This window comes from Chelmon rostratus, chromosome 15 (genome assembly GCF_017976325.1).
Source record: "Chelmon rostratus isolate fCheRos1 chromosome 15, fCheRos1.pri, whole genome shotgun sequence".
Lineage (NCBI taxonomy): Eukaryota > Metazoa > Chordata > Actinopteri > Chaetodontiformes > Chaetodontidae > Chelmon > Chelmon rostratus.
Window position 1 is genome coordinate 11,155,253 of NC_055672.1, and position 15,201 is coordinate 11,170,453.

At 42.6% G+C, this 15,201-nt stretch overlaps 1 protein-coding gene across 5 annotated transcripts in view; it reads left to right on the forward strand.

The window, feature by feature from the left end:
• qkia (QKI, KH domain containing, RNA binding a) overlaps positions 1 to 14,804 on the forward strand; it is a 77,885-nt gene extending 63,081 nt beyond the window's left edge. The window contains exons 5-8 of one of the 5 annotated variants that reach the window (XM_041953401.1): positions 5,848 to 5,935; positions 7,384 to 7,824; positions 9,834 to 9,908; positions 11,173 to 14,804. In XM_041953401.1, coding sequence (XP_041809335.1) covers positions 5,848 to 5,935; positions 7,384 to 7,824; positions 9,834 to 9,908; positions 11,173 to 11,189 — 621 coding nt within the window. In that variant the 3' untranslated portion in view covers positions 11,190 to 14,804. Of the gene's footprint in view, positions 1 to 5,847; positions 5,936 to 7,383; positions 7,825 to 9,833; positions 10,742 to 11,172 lie in introns of those variants that run through there. The other 4 variants (XM_041953405.1, XM_041953400.1, XM_041953403.1 and 1 more) reach the window with 4 other exon arrangements.
• The last annotated feature ends 397 nt before the right edge of the window (positions 14,805 to 15,201 follow it).

Here is a 15,201-nt window from a genome sequence, read left to right on the forward strand (position 1 = left end):
TCTATGCTAATGAGCTACTGTGTTGGTGGTTTAGCATGACTAATGGCGCACATCGCTAACAGAGCTGTCTTGGAGTGAGGAGGAGAGCAAAGGAGTAAAGGAGAAATAAAGAGGCTTTACAGGAGTTGTGAAGGTATAAGACAGTCAGTGAGGAGAGTTGCAGGAGATTGCGTTGTTACTCTTCGGGGAAAAGGAAAATACAGTTGTGGCCTGATTCCCTTGGCAGATAAGTTCACAAAAGCCAAGGAGCACGGCAGAGGAAGGAAAATTGCCTTTGAAAATGCAGCAGTGAATTTGAGAAAGGACATGCAGCACTTACTCCAAAGTCTTTGCAGATGCTTTATATGAAAGAAAGGAAGTTATGTGTGTGTGTAGCACTTCGTGTTTTTTTGTTTTTTTTTTTTGTATTTTCTTTGATACATGGTCTTGTCGTTGAAAACTGAAAAGGGTTTCATGTGTTTTTACATGTTGTGCGTGTGTATGTATGTATATTTTACTTTTGCTGAGATAGTTGCTTGATTTATAGTCTTTTCTATTAAAAAATGGGAATCAAGTTTGCTTCACATGTTTTCACTTCTTACCCCAATGCAGCTTCCAAGTTTGCTTTAGCTGACTTGAACTGATTAAACTTTCTTGTCACCTATTTATTTAGTGTTGCAATGTTTTGAAGCTTGCTACAAGTGCTCATTCCTTCCTCTTCTCTAACCGTCCGCTTTCTGGAGAGTGTGGAATTGTTGATAAGTCGTCTTGGCAGCGTGGCGAGAGTAATCATTTTCCTCCAGATGTTAGAGTTTGGGAAGAAACCAAAAGGGAGGTGAGAGAAGGAGGGAAACGGGATAAAAACCAGCTGCCGCCACTACCAGTTCCACCCCTTTACATGAAGTCATCTACTCCTCCCTCCCCGAGGCTCCCAATACCACCTCCTCCACTCCACTCTGCTGGATCCCCCCCACCCCCCCTGCCCCCACCCTCAGTTCTACACATTCTGCCTCTCTCTGTATCCCAGGAGGCAGCCAGGGCAGGCTGTGTTTACTGCCGAGGTAATTGGAGTAGTTTGGAGAGAGCCTGACCCTGGCCCTGCTAAGGCCTAAGACGTGTGTGTGTGTGTGCGCGCGTGCCTGCGTGCGTCTGTGTACACGCATGTTTGTGATGACTGGCAGTGAGGCCAGAGAAGGAAAGCAGGCCTTAGCCAGTGTCAGCCCACTAGGGAGCAGACAAATTGGTTTTCACTACGCTGTCTGTCTTTTCTTGTCTCATATTCTCCAGCTATCCCTTTCTTCTTCCTGCATATCTCTCCGTCTCTCCACCAACTCAAAGACAATCATTCACGCTTTCTCTTGTACTTGCTCTGCAGCGCTTTTTCTCCTCCTGGTACTCTTTTGTTCCACCTCTCTTTCTATCACTCTCTCTGCTCATCATTTCATCTCTCCAAGCTGAGCTGTTAGCTGAGCTGAGTTGGTAGACGGTGACTCTTGCCAGATATGAGCAAAAACTCCCCCTCAGTTGCAGCCACAGACGTGAGCAAATTCATCCATCCTAATCCAGGCGCCTGTTGTGTTTATCTGGGGGTGAGATGGATAGGAAAGGGCCTGGAGTCGTGGTGTCAGAGGGGAGTGAGGGTGCAGCCCTATAAACACTGTCAGAAAGGGACTCATCTGTTGCTTATTGTATTCCACATGCACATACAGTATGTAAGATTGAACATAAGCTCTATTGTCTGTAACAATTGGCATTATCTGCAGTTTGTATTCATCAACAAGAACACAAGCTTTGATCAGGAGAGAGGCACAAAAGAGTGAAGCATGACAGTGATTTAGCATGCATCGAGTGACCTCATCGCAGGGTTGTCAGGTAGTGGCAGTGGGACACGGCTCACCTACTTTAGCTCATCGCACTCCCGCCCCCCTTCTCCTCCCTCCCCCTCGTTTTCCTTCCCTCCTCATCCTTCTGTCTTGCTCCTCCCTGATAGGTTTTACCGCTCTGCTGATTTCACAAATAGGCCTCATTGATTGAATCTGATTCTTGTGGATAGAGCAGCTTTATTGAGTGGCTTTTTCGCTGATGGACAGGAGTGTGTGCGTGTGTGTGTGTTTGTTACCCGCATGCATGCGTGCATGTCAGGGATGATAAAGGAAAACTTCCTTTCCTCATCCCTCTTGTTCTGTAATCCAGCAGCTTGTCTTCGCTTGGGAATTCCAGCAGCCAGATCATTACAGGCATGCACATGCAGCATTCTTACACACATGGCCCAAGCGGTGACTGCCTCTGAGTGAATGTTTTATTAAGGGTGGTGCAAGCTGACTGAGGAGTCTGTTAATTGTGGCGACACCTTGAGCAAGGCAACATTAAAGTGCTCTCCCTGACGCCGTTCATCAAACATTCATCTAAGCTGTGCTTCTGTAGTAGGAAGCTGGCCCAGTACACCCAGGGCTGCATGATTTAAGTCGATCCAACTCCACTCCAGCGGTATCACCAGCATTATCTTTTGGTTTCTCCTGATCTCATGGCTCCTGTCTGCATCCATTTTGGATCTAAACCTCAAATCAGGGAGCAAACCCTGCCAACACTTAGCAAACATCCATGTTATAGAGAACAAAAGCAGAGAAAGGGAAATGTTGCAGTAGGGGATTGGTATTTTGATGGGGAAAAATTAGCTTGTTTCAGATGTAAAACAGAAATTATCTGTCGGGGTTTTGGGGCTTTAGCTGACAAACTGTGTTAGTGAGAAGATGGAGCTATATCAGCACCACTCCAGTGGGGATACACACATTTCACACACAGCAGCACACACCTCATCCTAGCAGCAGCATCTGTGCTCTTCCCCTCTCGCTGCCCTCTATTTTGTTTCTCTCCTCTCAACAGGCAGTGTGCTACCTATGCAGAGTTGGATGGATGGTGGCATCCTCTTGCCCCGTGCCCATTTAACCCCCACAACCATGCAGATCCATCATCACCAACACACACAAACACACACAAGCAGCCCTAACACCCATATCCCAGCATTTATTTGTCCTGACCTGCAGCCTGCTGCCAAGCTACCCCCTCTTGTACTCTCTCATACGTACGGTCATCTTGTGAGGGACCAACCCACCTTTAACAACCCCCCAAATGTGCTCATTATTTTGTCTTAATTTTATAAGGTTAGTCTCGTCGTAGAGTATTTAAGTATAGCCACAAACACACCAAGGATCTGTGGTTCTCCTGTTAGCATTCATACTGCTGGGATACACCTCGCTCATGAGTGCCCCCCGCACTTGATTTGAGATGAAAGACAAAGGCCATTTGAATTATCGTTAGGGGAGAGCCGGCCTGTGCATTGTGACAAGTATGGTAAAGCGGAGTGGATAGTGTTTATACAGTGACAATAAAGTCGAGACAAATGTTTGATTAATTGTTGTCACAAACGTGTTAAGCTTTGAAACCGTTACACATTCAGCGCCCTCTGTGATTTGCATCTGGCAAAGACATATTCTTGTTTTGTCTAGTCCTTTTCTCTTTCCTTCCCTCATTTCTCCATGTTGTCTAGTAAGTTGGCTTGGCCAGCTTCCACAGAACCACTGGCAGGGTTTTCGGGGAGACACACACACACACACACACACACACACAGACAGGGAAGGAAAAAACGGCTGTGTTGATTTGTGGGATTCATTAGTAAAGTGTAGTATAGTTGTTTTTTTTTTTTTAATTGTACAATGCTGTAGAGGTCAAGGTCTGATTTAATTTGTTATGTAAGTAACTGAAGAGGAACACAGAAAAGAGGAAGTAACCGAGATAATGATTATGTTTACTTTGCATTCTTCTAGGTGTGATAGGCAGCTATTTCTAGCCTTGCTCGTTCATGCATACGTAAGTCTTTAAATAGAAATTGCAGCATCTTATTAGCAGGGATTTTACTGCATTGAGGAGGGTTTACTTGCCCATATTAGCCATGCTAGCTATTGACCTGGGCCATGCTCAGTTACCCTAGTTTGGTTATTGTTCTTGACACTGCATGGCAAGTGGCCCTTTACTCACCTCCAAGGCTGTTAGTGAGGGAACAAAACAGGACATGGCAACTACTTCAGAGCAAACTTGGCTAGGTGTGTGTGGTTGTGTGTATGTTTTAGAAAAGTTGGGTTTAAATTATTGAGGAATGCACATTTTTTAAGAACTACTTAATGTGATAATTTGAATAACTGTAGCATAAGGTTTGCTTTCATCGACAACACTAGATTCACAGTCTTACATTACCATGTTGTTTTGAACAGAATGAATAGTGAATAGCTTCATTGTAATCATTTGCCATATAAAGCCATTTGTTGAGTATCATGAATGTTGCATCACTAGTGTTTGCGTTACTAGCCTTTTGTCTGTCGTTGCCCGGAAAAGTGTTGTAGCTTGGAAGAATTTTGGTGTTATTTTTGTGCTTCAAGACTTCCCCATTAAAAGAAGAGAGACAGAGCACAGTGGAGGTAGTGAAGGAGAGAAAGCAGTAGAGAGAATTTCCTTGCTTCGTTAATTGGCAGCTCTGTGGTACACTAAACATTGCGCGCACACACACACACACACACGGACAGAGAGAGAGAAAGAGAGAGAGAGAGAGAGAGAGAGAGAGCGAGCGCTGAATCCTGTGACTGCTCTGACGCCACTGCCTTATATTTAGTCAAGGGAGACCAGCCTCTGTCACTTTTTCTCTTGCTTAACCTCGCTCTTTCTCTTCCTCTCTCTGTGGCTGTGTTGAAGAGGAGTCTCAGGGGAGGGCTTAACTCTGAGCCCTCGTTCTTTTTTCCTTTCTTTCTCTCTCCACTTCCACGTCTTTCTTTCCTTATCGTCCTCTGAATAGAGCGGCAGGCTGTTGTTAAACTTAGTCCAGGAGACAGACTCGGTGCAGAGATAGAATAGAAGAGAAACGGAGGAAGGTTCGGTATCGGCCTTCCTGCTTTTAGTACTGCCGCCACTAACAGGCTGGTCTGCCTTATAGGCTTTGCGCACATGATGTGTTTACATGCAGATGCAGAGTGTGTGTGCATGAGCCACCTTTCTTTGCTGAAATGATGTGTGAACAAGCATCACAAATTTAGCCGCCCGAAATCAATAGTTCACTTATGGTGTATCTGAGGTCAGCATGGCTTGGGATGCCTGTCTTCGTACCTTTCAGTTTGGAGAATAATTCACATAAGGCCCTGCTTAAATTATGATGTACAGCCTGGAAAATCACAGGGGCTTTTGTGTTGTCATGGTTATTGAGTGTTCGGTTGCTTCAGGGGAAATGGAGTTTTGGGGGGGTGGAGGAGGGGGTGCAGAAAGAAAAGGGGGGAGGAATGAATGGGTGTGAGTGGGAGGAGGGGTGCTATCTTAATTGCTTTCCGTGAATAATTTCAGTCCCCTAATTTGGCGATAATGACAGTGGCTGCGGCTTTTGTATTTATTTATCCAAACATTAATTGACAGGACTGACATTAGCCAGGGCGGTTATTGCGCATTTGATTGCGCACAAGGGAGCAAAGAAAATTACAGTAATTATCATTTTGATATGGATTATGAATATGCATTCCCAGACTTAATGTCTCTGTCAGCATTTTAGTAACAACAAGGCACTCTGCCATGACAACAGCACTTTAGCTTATCTCTATCTCTGTTTCCCTAAACCCAATCCAACTGGTGCTTGTGGAGAACAGATGACATGTAGTAATGTCTAAATGATACAGCAGCCCCACTGTATCTTTTTAACAACACCCAAGCATGTTGTTAGGTGAAATGGTCGTCTTGTGGATTGTTTTAATCGACCTGTAAATGGCCCTCAGCTTGTGTGGAATTAGCGTGTGGTGTATTATTGTGAATGGACATTAAAGTTTCTGTTTTTCACAGGCGGAGGGAGAAGACAATTTGAAGAAGATGCAGCTGATGGAGCTAGCGATTCTCAACGGGACATATAGAGACAACAACATCAAAACACGTAAGTGATCTGCCAGGAACACACACAGCTCCACAATTTACGCTATCCCTCTATTTTGCACCACACATGACTCATCTTTTAACTCCATGGACCATACTTAATTATAGAAAAAACATATTTTTTTCTGTATTTCTTATTAACTAATACTGTTTACCTTCATTAGATTAATGTGTAGTCAGATCTCCTGTGTACATACATCATATTATCTCTGACCACTAGCGGACCTCTCTCTCTCAAGCTCTCCAAACAACTCATGTTGACCTACCCCACCATGAGTAGGACAGCTTCCATTCCCTTCTACTCCATATTTCTTTCCTCTTCATCCATTCCTCCAACCCCCCCAGCTTCCCCCACAATCCAGATGCTCTGTATCACTTGCTGTTGGCGGACTCTTGACTTTTTCAGCACATTGCTGTATTCCACTCGCTCAACTCTGCATGTTAGTCACTAGCTCACACATGTGCATTGTTTGCTCCTTAAGCACTAAATGCTAAATCACTTGTATGATTTTGATATAACCAATCATATATGGCCCAAACATTTAAATATATTCATGCATTTGCTCTCTGGACCCTTGGTTATGTTTTAATTATCATTCAAAGATCATGAACTGGGTTCTTCTATATAATTGGGCCGAAATTTATGGAATGAAAGACAAAGTGATTAATTTCACTGTTCAATTTCCCCTTTTCATTTAATGTCTGCTCAAGTTGTAGCCATGATGAACTAGCCCACCACCTAACCATAGTTAGCGATTGATTTAATTGACCGATGGGGAAGCTTTTGTGGCACAGCTTACAGCACATGCTAATGCAGAACCACTTGAAAAATGATTTCTGTGTGTTCATTTGTAAGTTATCCAACTTAAATGGACTGCTGACTGTGTTGGGGGATCCCCAGTTGTGTTCCCACTGGTGCCCGGTGATCTCATATTCACACCAGAATTCCTGGTCAATCTTTTGTGAAACCTTCACCGTGTGGCTCCTCTCTACACGTCGTCAGCCGCTCCATTTCTGTCGGCCTGTTGTTTTGCCCTCACCTATGCCATTTCCAGTAGATGAATGTGTAGCTGCCATGGTGATTTGTATGCTTTGAATGCATTGGGATGACAGCTGCATTTTGTGCTTCTTGTGTTTTGGTGTGATGGGTCTTTTTTTTTTTTTTTTTTTTTTAAATTTTGTTTGGCTATGTTGACTTTTTCTTTTGCAACAGATTGTGGCTTTTGTGGTTCACCACCATGATCATTGCATGGACTAATTTTCCCTTTTGCTCTCCTCCCCTCCTCTACCTGCCACCTCCCCCTCCCTCTCTTTTTCCTCCTTTTGTATTTTCACCCTTCACTGTTCATCTGTGATTATGAACAACCACACAAAACTATCTTTTCACACAACACTTTATCTTTTCTTCTACTTTCCTACTCCTGTCCTTCACTGTCTTGCTTATGGCAGCCACCCTTGCATTCTCTCTTGCAGCGGCAGCAGCAGCTGCTCAGGGCCCTCGTCTCATAGCGGCCCCCACTGGTCAGGTGTTGCCTCCCCCGGCACTCCGGCCCCCAACGCCAGCTGGGGCCCCCATCATGAACCTCATCCGGCCCACTCAGATGGCTGCCATGCTGCCCAATGGCACCCCCACTTTGGTGCCTCCCACACCGGATGGCGGGCTTATCTACACCACCCCTTATGAGTACCCTTACGCCCTGGCACCCACCTCCCTGCTGGAGTACCCCATCGAGCACAGTGGGGTTCTAGGTAAGAGAGCCTGGGGAAGCATGGGTGCAGCAGGTACAGCGGCCAGCTTTAGCCAGCCTGGACAGGAGGGCAGCTTGTTTTACCCCGGAGCTGGGGTGCTCGACGCGGCTTCCATGAGCCACAGTCAGGACTTGTTGAAAGGTAAATATGTCGTGTCCACCTGAGGATCAAAAACAGACAAACTCACAGAGTGGATGTGCTGGTGAAGCTCTCGGTAATGGGATGACCAGCTATGTGGCTCATATGGACAGTGTATTAAAATGGCAAAGGGGGACAGAATTACCTTGTGAGGGCTAGGCTCTTGGAAAGTTCTTTTATAATTTAGACTACGGTGGCTTCACTGTTTTTAGTTACACCCTCGCCAAACAGTTACGCTCTCAGGTTTACATCGCCTCTTTTCTGCAAGGTTGATATAGGAGGACTTGCCTCAGTGTGAAATGAGGCACGCTGACAGAAACACGCTCACATACACGCAGCCTGCTCTCTAACCCTTTCATGCACTGGCCTGGAGGCATATTCAGTCTGGCGGCAGATCCCCTCGGATTTCTGCAGCTTTTGAAATCATTTCTCTGTGCAGTTCTCTGCAGGCAGGCCTTGATGCCTGTAAATAGTCCCTCTCTCACTCCCACTGGGGATGTTCATTAAATTCCTCCAGTTTTTCTTCTCCTTCCCCTCTCTCCATTGTCTTATCTTCACCCCTCGTGAACTTAAGCTCTGTGCTAATACCTGACGTTCCCCTTAGTTTCTGTGTCAGGAGTACGGTTCAATAGGAGGGTCGGTATGTTCTGTTCTTAAGTTATAAGCTCAACACATCTGCTACCAAAGAGACAACTGACCATCTATTGATGAGATGGAGTCCGATATGAACACCATTACACTGAGACTGCAGTTAGCAAAAGCAAAGCCATTTTTCACATGTTAAGACAGAAGAGGCCTTTGTCAGTTGCTTTCCAGCTTCATTTTGACACAGTAGTTCTCTAATGTTGTCCGCAGCATCATCTGGCAGTAGTAGACACAAGTGTGATTTTAGCTGACCTGTGTATTTGACGTGCCTCTGGGAGTCATGTGTAGAACAGACAGGGGCAGCTGACTGGCTTTTCTCTCTTTAACTTGCAGGGTTACACCAGCTTAGTGCATTTTATTTACTCACACTATCGATTGGTGCCTTCAGCAACGCAGGGCCCTGTGGAACACACTCTCTCTCATACTCACACACACTCATGCGCTTGGCTCGGCTGCCCGCGCTACTGTATCTAGCCACCATTGGCTTGTCTTAGAATAAGGAAATGTCAGGCCATCTGCTTCTTCAGGATAATGTAGGTGGCTGTGTAGTCATAAGCCAAAATTCACTCTTAACTTGACAATGCCAGAACAAAATCCTTGTAGAATTTAAACTTATTTCACAGTCCCCTCTTCCTCTGGCAGGCCTTGATTTCTTTGTCTTAATTCCTGCGTTTCATTTTGGAAATACTTGAACATATACTGAGACGCGAACAGTCTGTTTATGCTGCGTACAGGAGGCAGTATCAAGCACTGCAGTGGGAAGAAATCAGTTGTGACAAATATAGGAGGAAAATGACAGCCTCTGCCGCCAGTGAACAGATTGACCTGGAGAGAAATGGTGAAAGAGGGAAAGAGAAAATGAAAGAGAGAGGGAGAGGCAGGTGGTGTCTGGCACTATTCAATTACCATCAGAGCTGTATTGGATTTCCCCACCTTTCAAAATAAAGAGACAAATTTCTCTCAATCCCCCTCTGGATCCCAGAGGAAGAATCACATTATTTTTTCCAGACAGCCCAGGAGCCTGTACCCTTTGCCTGTCCCCTTTTCAAAGAGTCCTCCATGTAACTGAGCACTGTGGAATTTTAGTACTTAAGTTATGCATTTTTAAATACCAAGTTAAACTCCAAAAAAGGTGTATTATTTTTTCTACTGCAATTTTCTACACGTAAACAACAAAAAAAAAAAGTTCTGCGTGGTGTGTATATGTACTATAATCTGTATTATGTTGCTATTCTGTGTATTGTTGTATTATCCAAACATTATAATGATAATGGTTAAAAATGTGAATGTTATTACTGTAAAAGATGACTGTTTTTCCCCTGCTCAAAGTGAATGGTTTCTAACCTTGTGGACCTGTTACAATCTAGGTGCAATGGCTACTAAAGTGAGACGGCATGACACGCGGGTCCATCCTTACCAAAGGATTGTGACCGCTGACAGAGGTCAGTTTAGTCTCTTAGCTACACTCTGCTATTGACTGATGAATTTCAATGATTATTATGCCTATTATGCCTCGATGCCTTAGTTGGGAATTTGTATATTGTCTGTATTGTATTTTTGTTTTCCTTTCCCCCCACCACTACCTTTCCTACCCCATACATCCACACACCAGCTAAATGGTTGCTTGTGGTCTGCACATTTTGTTTACATTTAGTACTTAACATATACAGTATACGTAGACTGTGTATATGTCAAAGCTCAGGCAAAAGTGATCTTAACAGCTTTTGGTTCATGCAGCTGTGAAGCCAGGACAGGTAGTACTTAGCAGGCAGTGTTGAAGGTGTATAATGACATTCCTCTGATGTGAGATTAGAGCCTAAAATGGGGCAGGCTTGTTCCCATACATGATTTATCTCCTCGGCTCATAAGGAGCAAAGAAAAAGGAGAAGCATTTCTATACTGTATCTGAGAGACCTAGCAGGCAGAAGACAAGTAGCCATGCTGCTACCAGGCACCATTTCACCTTGAGATTTAAATTTATTTTGCATTTTTATTTTTCTATGGAAGATAGACACGCACAGACATAAGCTGAGGTAGCTTGCATTCTCTCCAGTGTATTGCAGATAGATTGAAATAAAGCTAAAATACATTTTTAATATTTCAGTTTCACATGAGGTACTGTCATTTTATATTTGAGCATTTTATATCAAATGTATTTATGGTTCTTGTGTATATTTATATTATATAAAAATATACTGCTAAATAAAGAGAAAGAATCGGAAAACATCGATTCATCTATTCATTGCACATTTACCACTAGTCACAGTTATCCCTCACATAACATTAGTTATTGTTAAGTCGTCTTACCACTAATCACACTGTTTGTAACTTGCACTCCAACTTGACAGACACTAAAACACTAGATTTATGTTTCTCTGATTGTGTTTGTCCGTTCGACTTCTCTTTGCTTCTGTTTTTTGGTTTTTGGGGGCGATGTGCGCTTAAATTAAACCACCAAGCTACCTTATTCAGGGTGGGGGCTGTAGTAGTTTGAGATCATGATGTGACAACGTCATGATTATAATGAGATTAGCTGGGTTCATCTCACATTGGCAAGGGGATTTAGGAGCAGTGGGAGGGGGGCAACATAAGAGATTGCATTCATTTTATTGTTAAAATGATGTCATTCCAGTCTCTTCTTGCTGACACTAATATCCTTTCTATCTTTTTTTTCTGTTTGTTTTGTTTTTGTTTCTAACCACCTAGCCGCCACCGGCAACTAACACATGACCTTCTGACCTCTGAACTCTTCACCCAATGACGAGCCGCCCCAAGCCTGCCTGCTGATCAGTTAACTGGTAATTGCCTTTTGCTAGCCTCTCGGACGCAAGTGAGAGAGAGAGAGGCGCCTGCCCGTACAGTTACCCTAACACGTTCTGACAAAAAATAGAAACCAACGCAGAATCTTCACAGAAACACAACAAAACCCAACAAAGTTGTGTAATATTCATTTTTTCCCTCTGTTCATTGAGTTCAATTCCCATTCTTTCTCTTTCTTTTTCTTCATGAATCATATACTGGGTGGATGTGTTTGTGGTATTACTCATAAATCTGCACTGAATTATATAGCAATAAAGACCCCCACCCCAACCTGCCCACCCACCCTCCTGCAATTGCTCTAATTTGGTGACCTCACTTGTATGAATCAAAGTTCAATATCTATTTGACGCAAACCATTTGGTTTCAGAGTAATGACATAAATGTCAAGCCCCTTCCTGCTCCCACCCTGTTCCAACCACCCGCCTACTGGGAGAGAAAAAGAAATAGAAGGAAAGAGAACATACACTCACATTAACTTGTTTAATTTCTGTCATTTTTCACATGTAGTGCAGTTGTTGAGCTCTAAGATGTAATTATGAGCTGACACATTCTGGGTGTGCACCTCCAAACAGCTTTCTGTCTGTTTTTAAAACGCATGGCTGAAATGATTGCAAAAGGAGCTTTTTATGATTTATGTGTTGTTGTTTTTTTTTTTCTTCTGTCTTGTTTTTTTTTTCTTATACTTTTGAGTCATTTCCTCCACTTGATTTTGTTTTTTTCTGTTGTTCATATTTGACTAATTAGCTTTGCTTAAATTGACTAGCCAAAATTGAGGCAGGTGGTTATCTCTGGAAAACAAAACGCAATCTGATGTTTGAAGCAGGCTGCAGAAAGTAAGAAATGATGAAGGGCAAGATGGGAAGGTCACTATTTGGGATGATGGGTCTCCGTGTGTGTGTGTTTTTAATTAATACTACGATGAAAGTAGGGTGTGCTGAGGCTTCGGGGATATTGGAGCAGTGCTTATTAGCCACTGACCATTGCTACGCCCCCATCCACACTACATCCATTATACAGTGCCTGATGTATTTAGAAAAATATCTTGATGAGTTAGCTGAGCTGTGATTGAAAAGACAAAAAAAAAAGTATTAAGTGTGCATATTTAGCCAAAGGGTTTTCCAGTGAATTATATATCTGCAATTATGCATCTGTCTCATTGAGGGCTCTCTTTGTGATTTTAGAGTTTGGAAAGGTGTGAATTTGTGGTGCCTGCCTTCAGCTGGAACAGACAGCCAGTCAGTCAGTTAGATGATTTTTCATCCATTAATACTCTATTTTTTTCTGAGGAGGTGAATGCAGACAGTTAACACTAAATCAACATGCTACTCATTTACAGTACATTGCTAGGGGGAAGGGCACTTTGAAGTTCTGTACATAAATGCTTTTGTCATGTTACCTGGTTTGAGTTGTCTCATCAGCCACATTGCCAAAAGAGTGTTTCTTTTTCATTTTTGCATCTCAGCATTTGGCCAATTTTTTTTTTTTTTTTTTAAGTGTATTTTTATTTTTAACCTCAGTTAAATTTTAGTTCAGACATCAGGTGGGCATAATCTGAGCCTCCCTGCAAATTAGAGAGCCTTTTTCTTTAAGTGATGAAACATTTCTTTTGAACACATGACAAACCATCCAAAAGCGCATCCACAATGTGTCACACCTCCCTGTGATCGTAGTCTAGCTCCCGAGCCCACAATCTTTTGTTTAACTCTCTCAAGAAAAAATAGGATGTGAAAGCCATGCCTGCCTGTTCAAATTGCTTTATACATACGTCTTATATATATATAAATATATATAAATATATAAAAATGTAGATATCTGTCATTGCATATACAAATACAGAAGAGAACAAAACATAGATAATTTTACAGGGTGCTGGAGAAGAGAAAAAAATTGAAAAATCTATTTTTGGCAATTTTAGCTTTTGATACTTTACTTGCAGTTACAAAATCAGAAAAAATAAAATAAAAAAAGTTTAAAACAGTATGGGGGGGGGGGACTGAGTGGGTGAGGAAAAAGTGCTGTTACCTTGGATATGATTGGAAAGGAAGACGAAGACCAAAACAGTCATAACCCTTGAAAAGCTAGCGAGGATCAGAAGCGAGACCGACGCCTAGAGAGTTTTAAAAGGATTAAATCAAAGTGCCTTATGAACAGTGGTTTCTGTTTCCTGAGTATTCCAGTTGTGTTCAATAATATCCAGCACCCACCAAGATGGCGCAGAGAGGGAATGGCTAGTGTTCCGCGCTCTGAATAGTCGAGCAGGGTAGCTCCCACCATATCGTGGTGTTACCGAAGTTATTCTATGCAAAAAGAATAGCAGTCGTTTTGACCAGCTAAAATATGTGCCATGGTTTTGTCTTCCTGAAATTTCTTTTTTTCTTTTTCCTTGACTTGATGGCCCTTTACTCTGCTGTATGTGCAGGTTTTGTTCTCTTTTTATTTAGATTTTAATGATCATATGAAATATTGTCTTGATTTATGGTGACTGTGACTAACTTCCTAGAACAAATTGAACTGCCAATAGCAACGCAGTAGTCTGCCAGAACATTTGATCATGAGCTGAGAAAAATACATAACATACAAGGGAACTGATATGAAAAGGGGGAGGGGGGGCTGTTTCAACAGCTGCAAACTGAAAGCATCCAGTCCACGTCTCTCGATGTCAGTTTGACAACAAACTATCAATACAATCAGGAGATGTCTAATGGACGAATGAAATGCTGGATAATGAAACAAGCGACTCTATTTCACAGCCAAATAGTTTTCAGTTATTGAAACAACCGACAGTTTATTGCTGGAAGGTGAAATCAACTCATAATATCAAATTGAGGAATTCTTAGATCCCAATATTACTTGGCAGTTTGTTTTTTGTATTCATGGCTCTTTCATCATGCTGTTACACCGAAAGGTCAATGAATTTTTCTTTTTTCAGTGTTATTATTTTAAATTGAAATGCAATATTAAAGTGGAGCAAGAGATGGCAATTCAGCATTTGACAGTATTAAGAAAATTCCCTCTGCAATGTTACAACTTGCTGTGTCATTGTGAACGGCTGGATAAGTCCATCAGGTGAAAGGTTAACTCTATACCTACCGTATTCTCTCTGGCCTGCCTACTACATGTATGATAATGTAATTAACAGCCATTGTTACAGGTTTATAATGTATTTTTCTAATCTCATTTTATATGTATATTAATCATGTTTCTGAGTGCTTTTTTTTTTTTTATGAAACCCACTGCAACTCCCCTCCCCCCTTCCCCCAAGCAGCCCTCTCTTCCTCCCCCCCTTCTCTTTTACATCTTGAAAACTGTCTCTTGTGGGGAGTGTTGCCTTTTCCCTGTTATATTTTGTTTTGTTTTCTTGCCAATTCCCAGCTTGTTTAACTCATTAGCTACTTTATTAGTTTTCTTGTCATAAGTATTTTTACATGCTTGCATTTAGTTTTCATGGTGTATGCTGTTATTTTTCTTATTAACCTCTTGGCATTTATTTTAATAAAACATTCTTAGTAAGAATTTTACTAACTTGCTGATATTTTGTCTTGTGTTTTTAACCAGTTTCATGAATGTATTTACCTTGGTCTGGTTCACGGACTAACACAATTAAAACTGGTGTCTGGCCACCACTTACACTGACTGACTGACTGACACGCACACTACATGAACACACACTCACACACTAGCCACCTGTGCACACACGCTCTACGTTAAAATCACTCTGCACACACACACACACACACTTAACTGGAAACTGCACGAGTTGATAAGCGTCCCCTCACTGCCGCTCACGCACTCTCACCTCTGCGCTGGAGAAAACCTGCTGACACTCTTCATACTTGCCCTCCCCGCTCAGTTCCAACACCGCTGCTGTGTCTCGTCGCCTCTGTTAGAGACAACTCTCTTGTTAGTTGTCCTGTC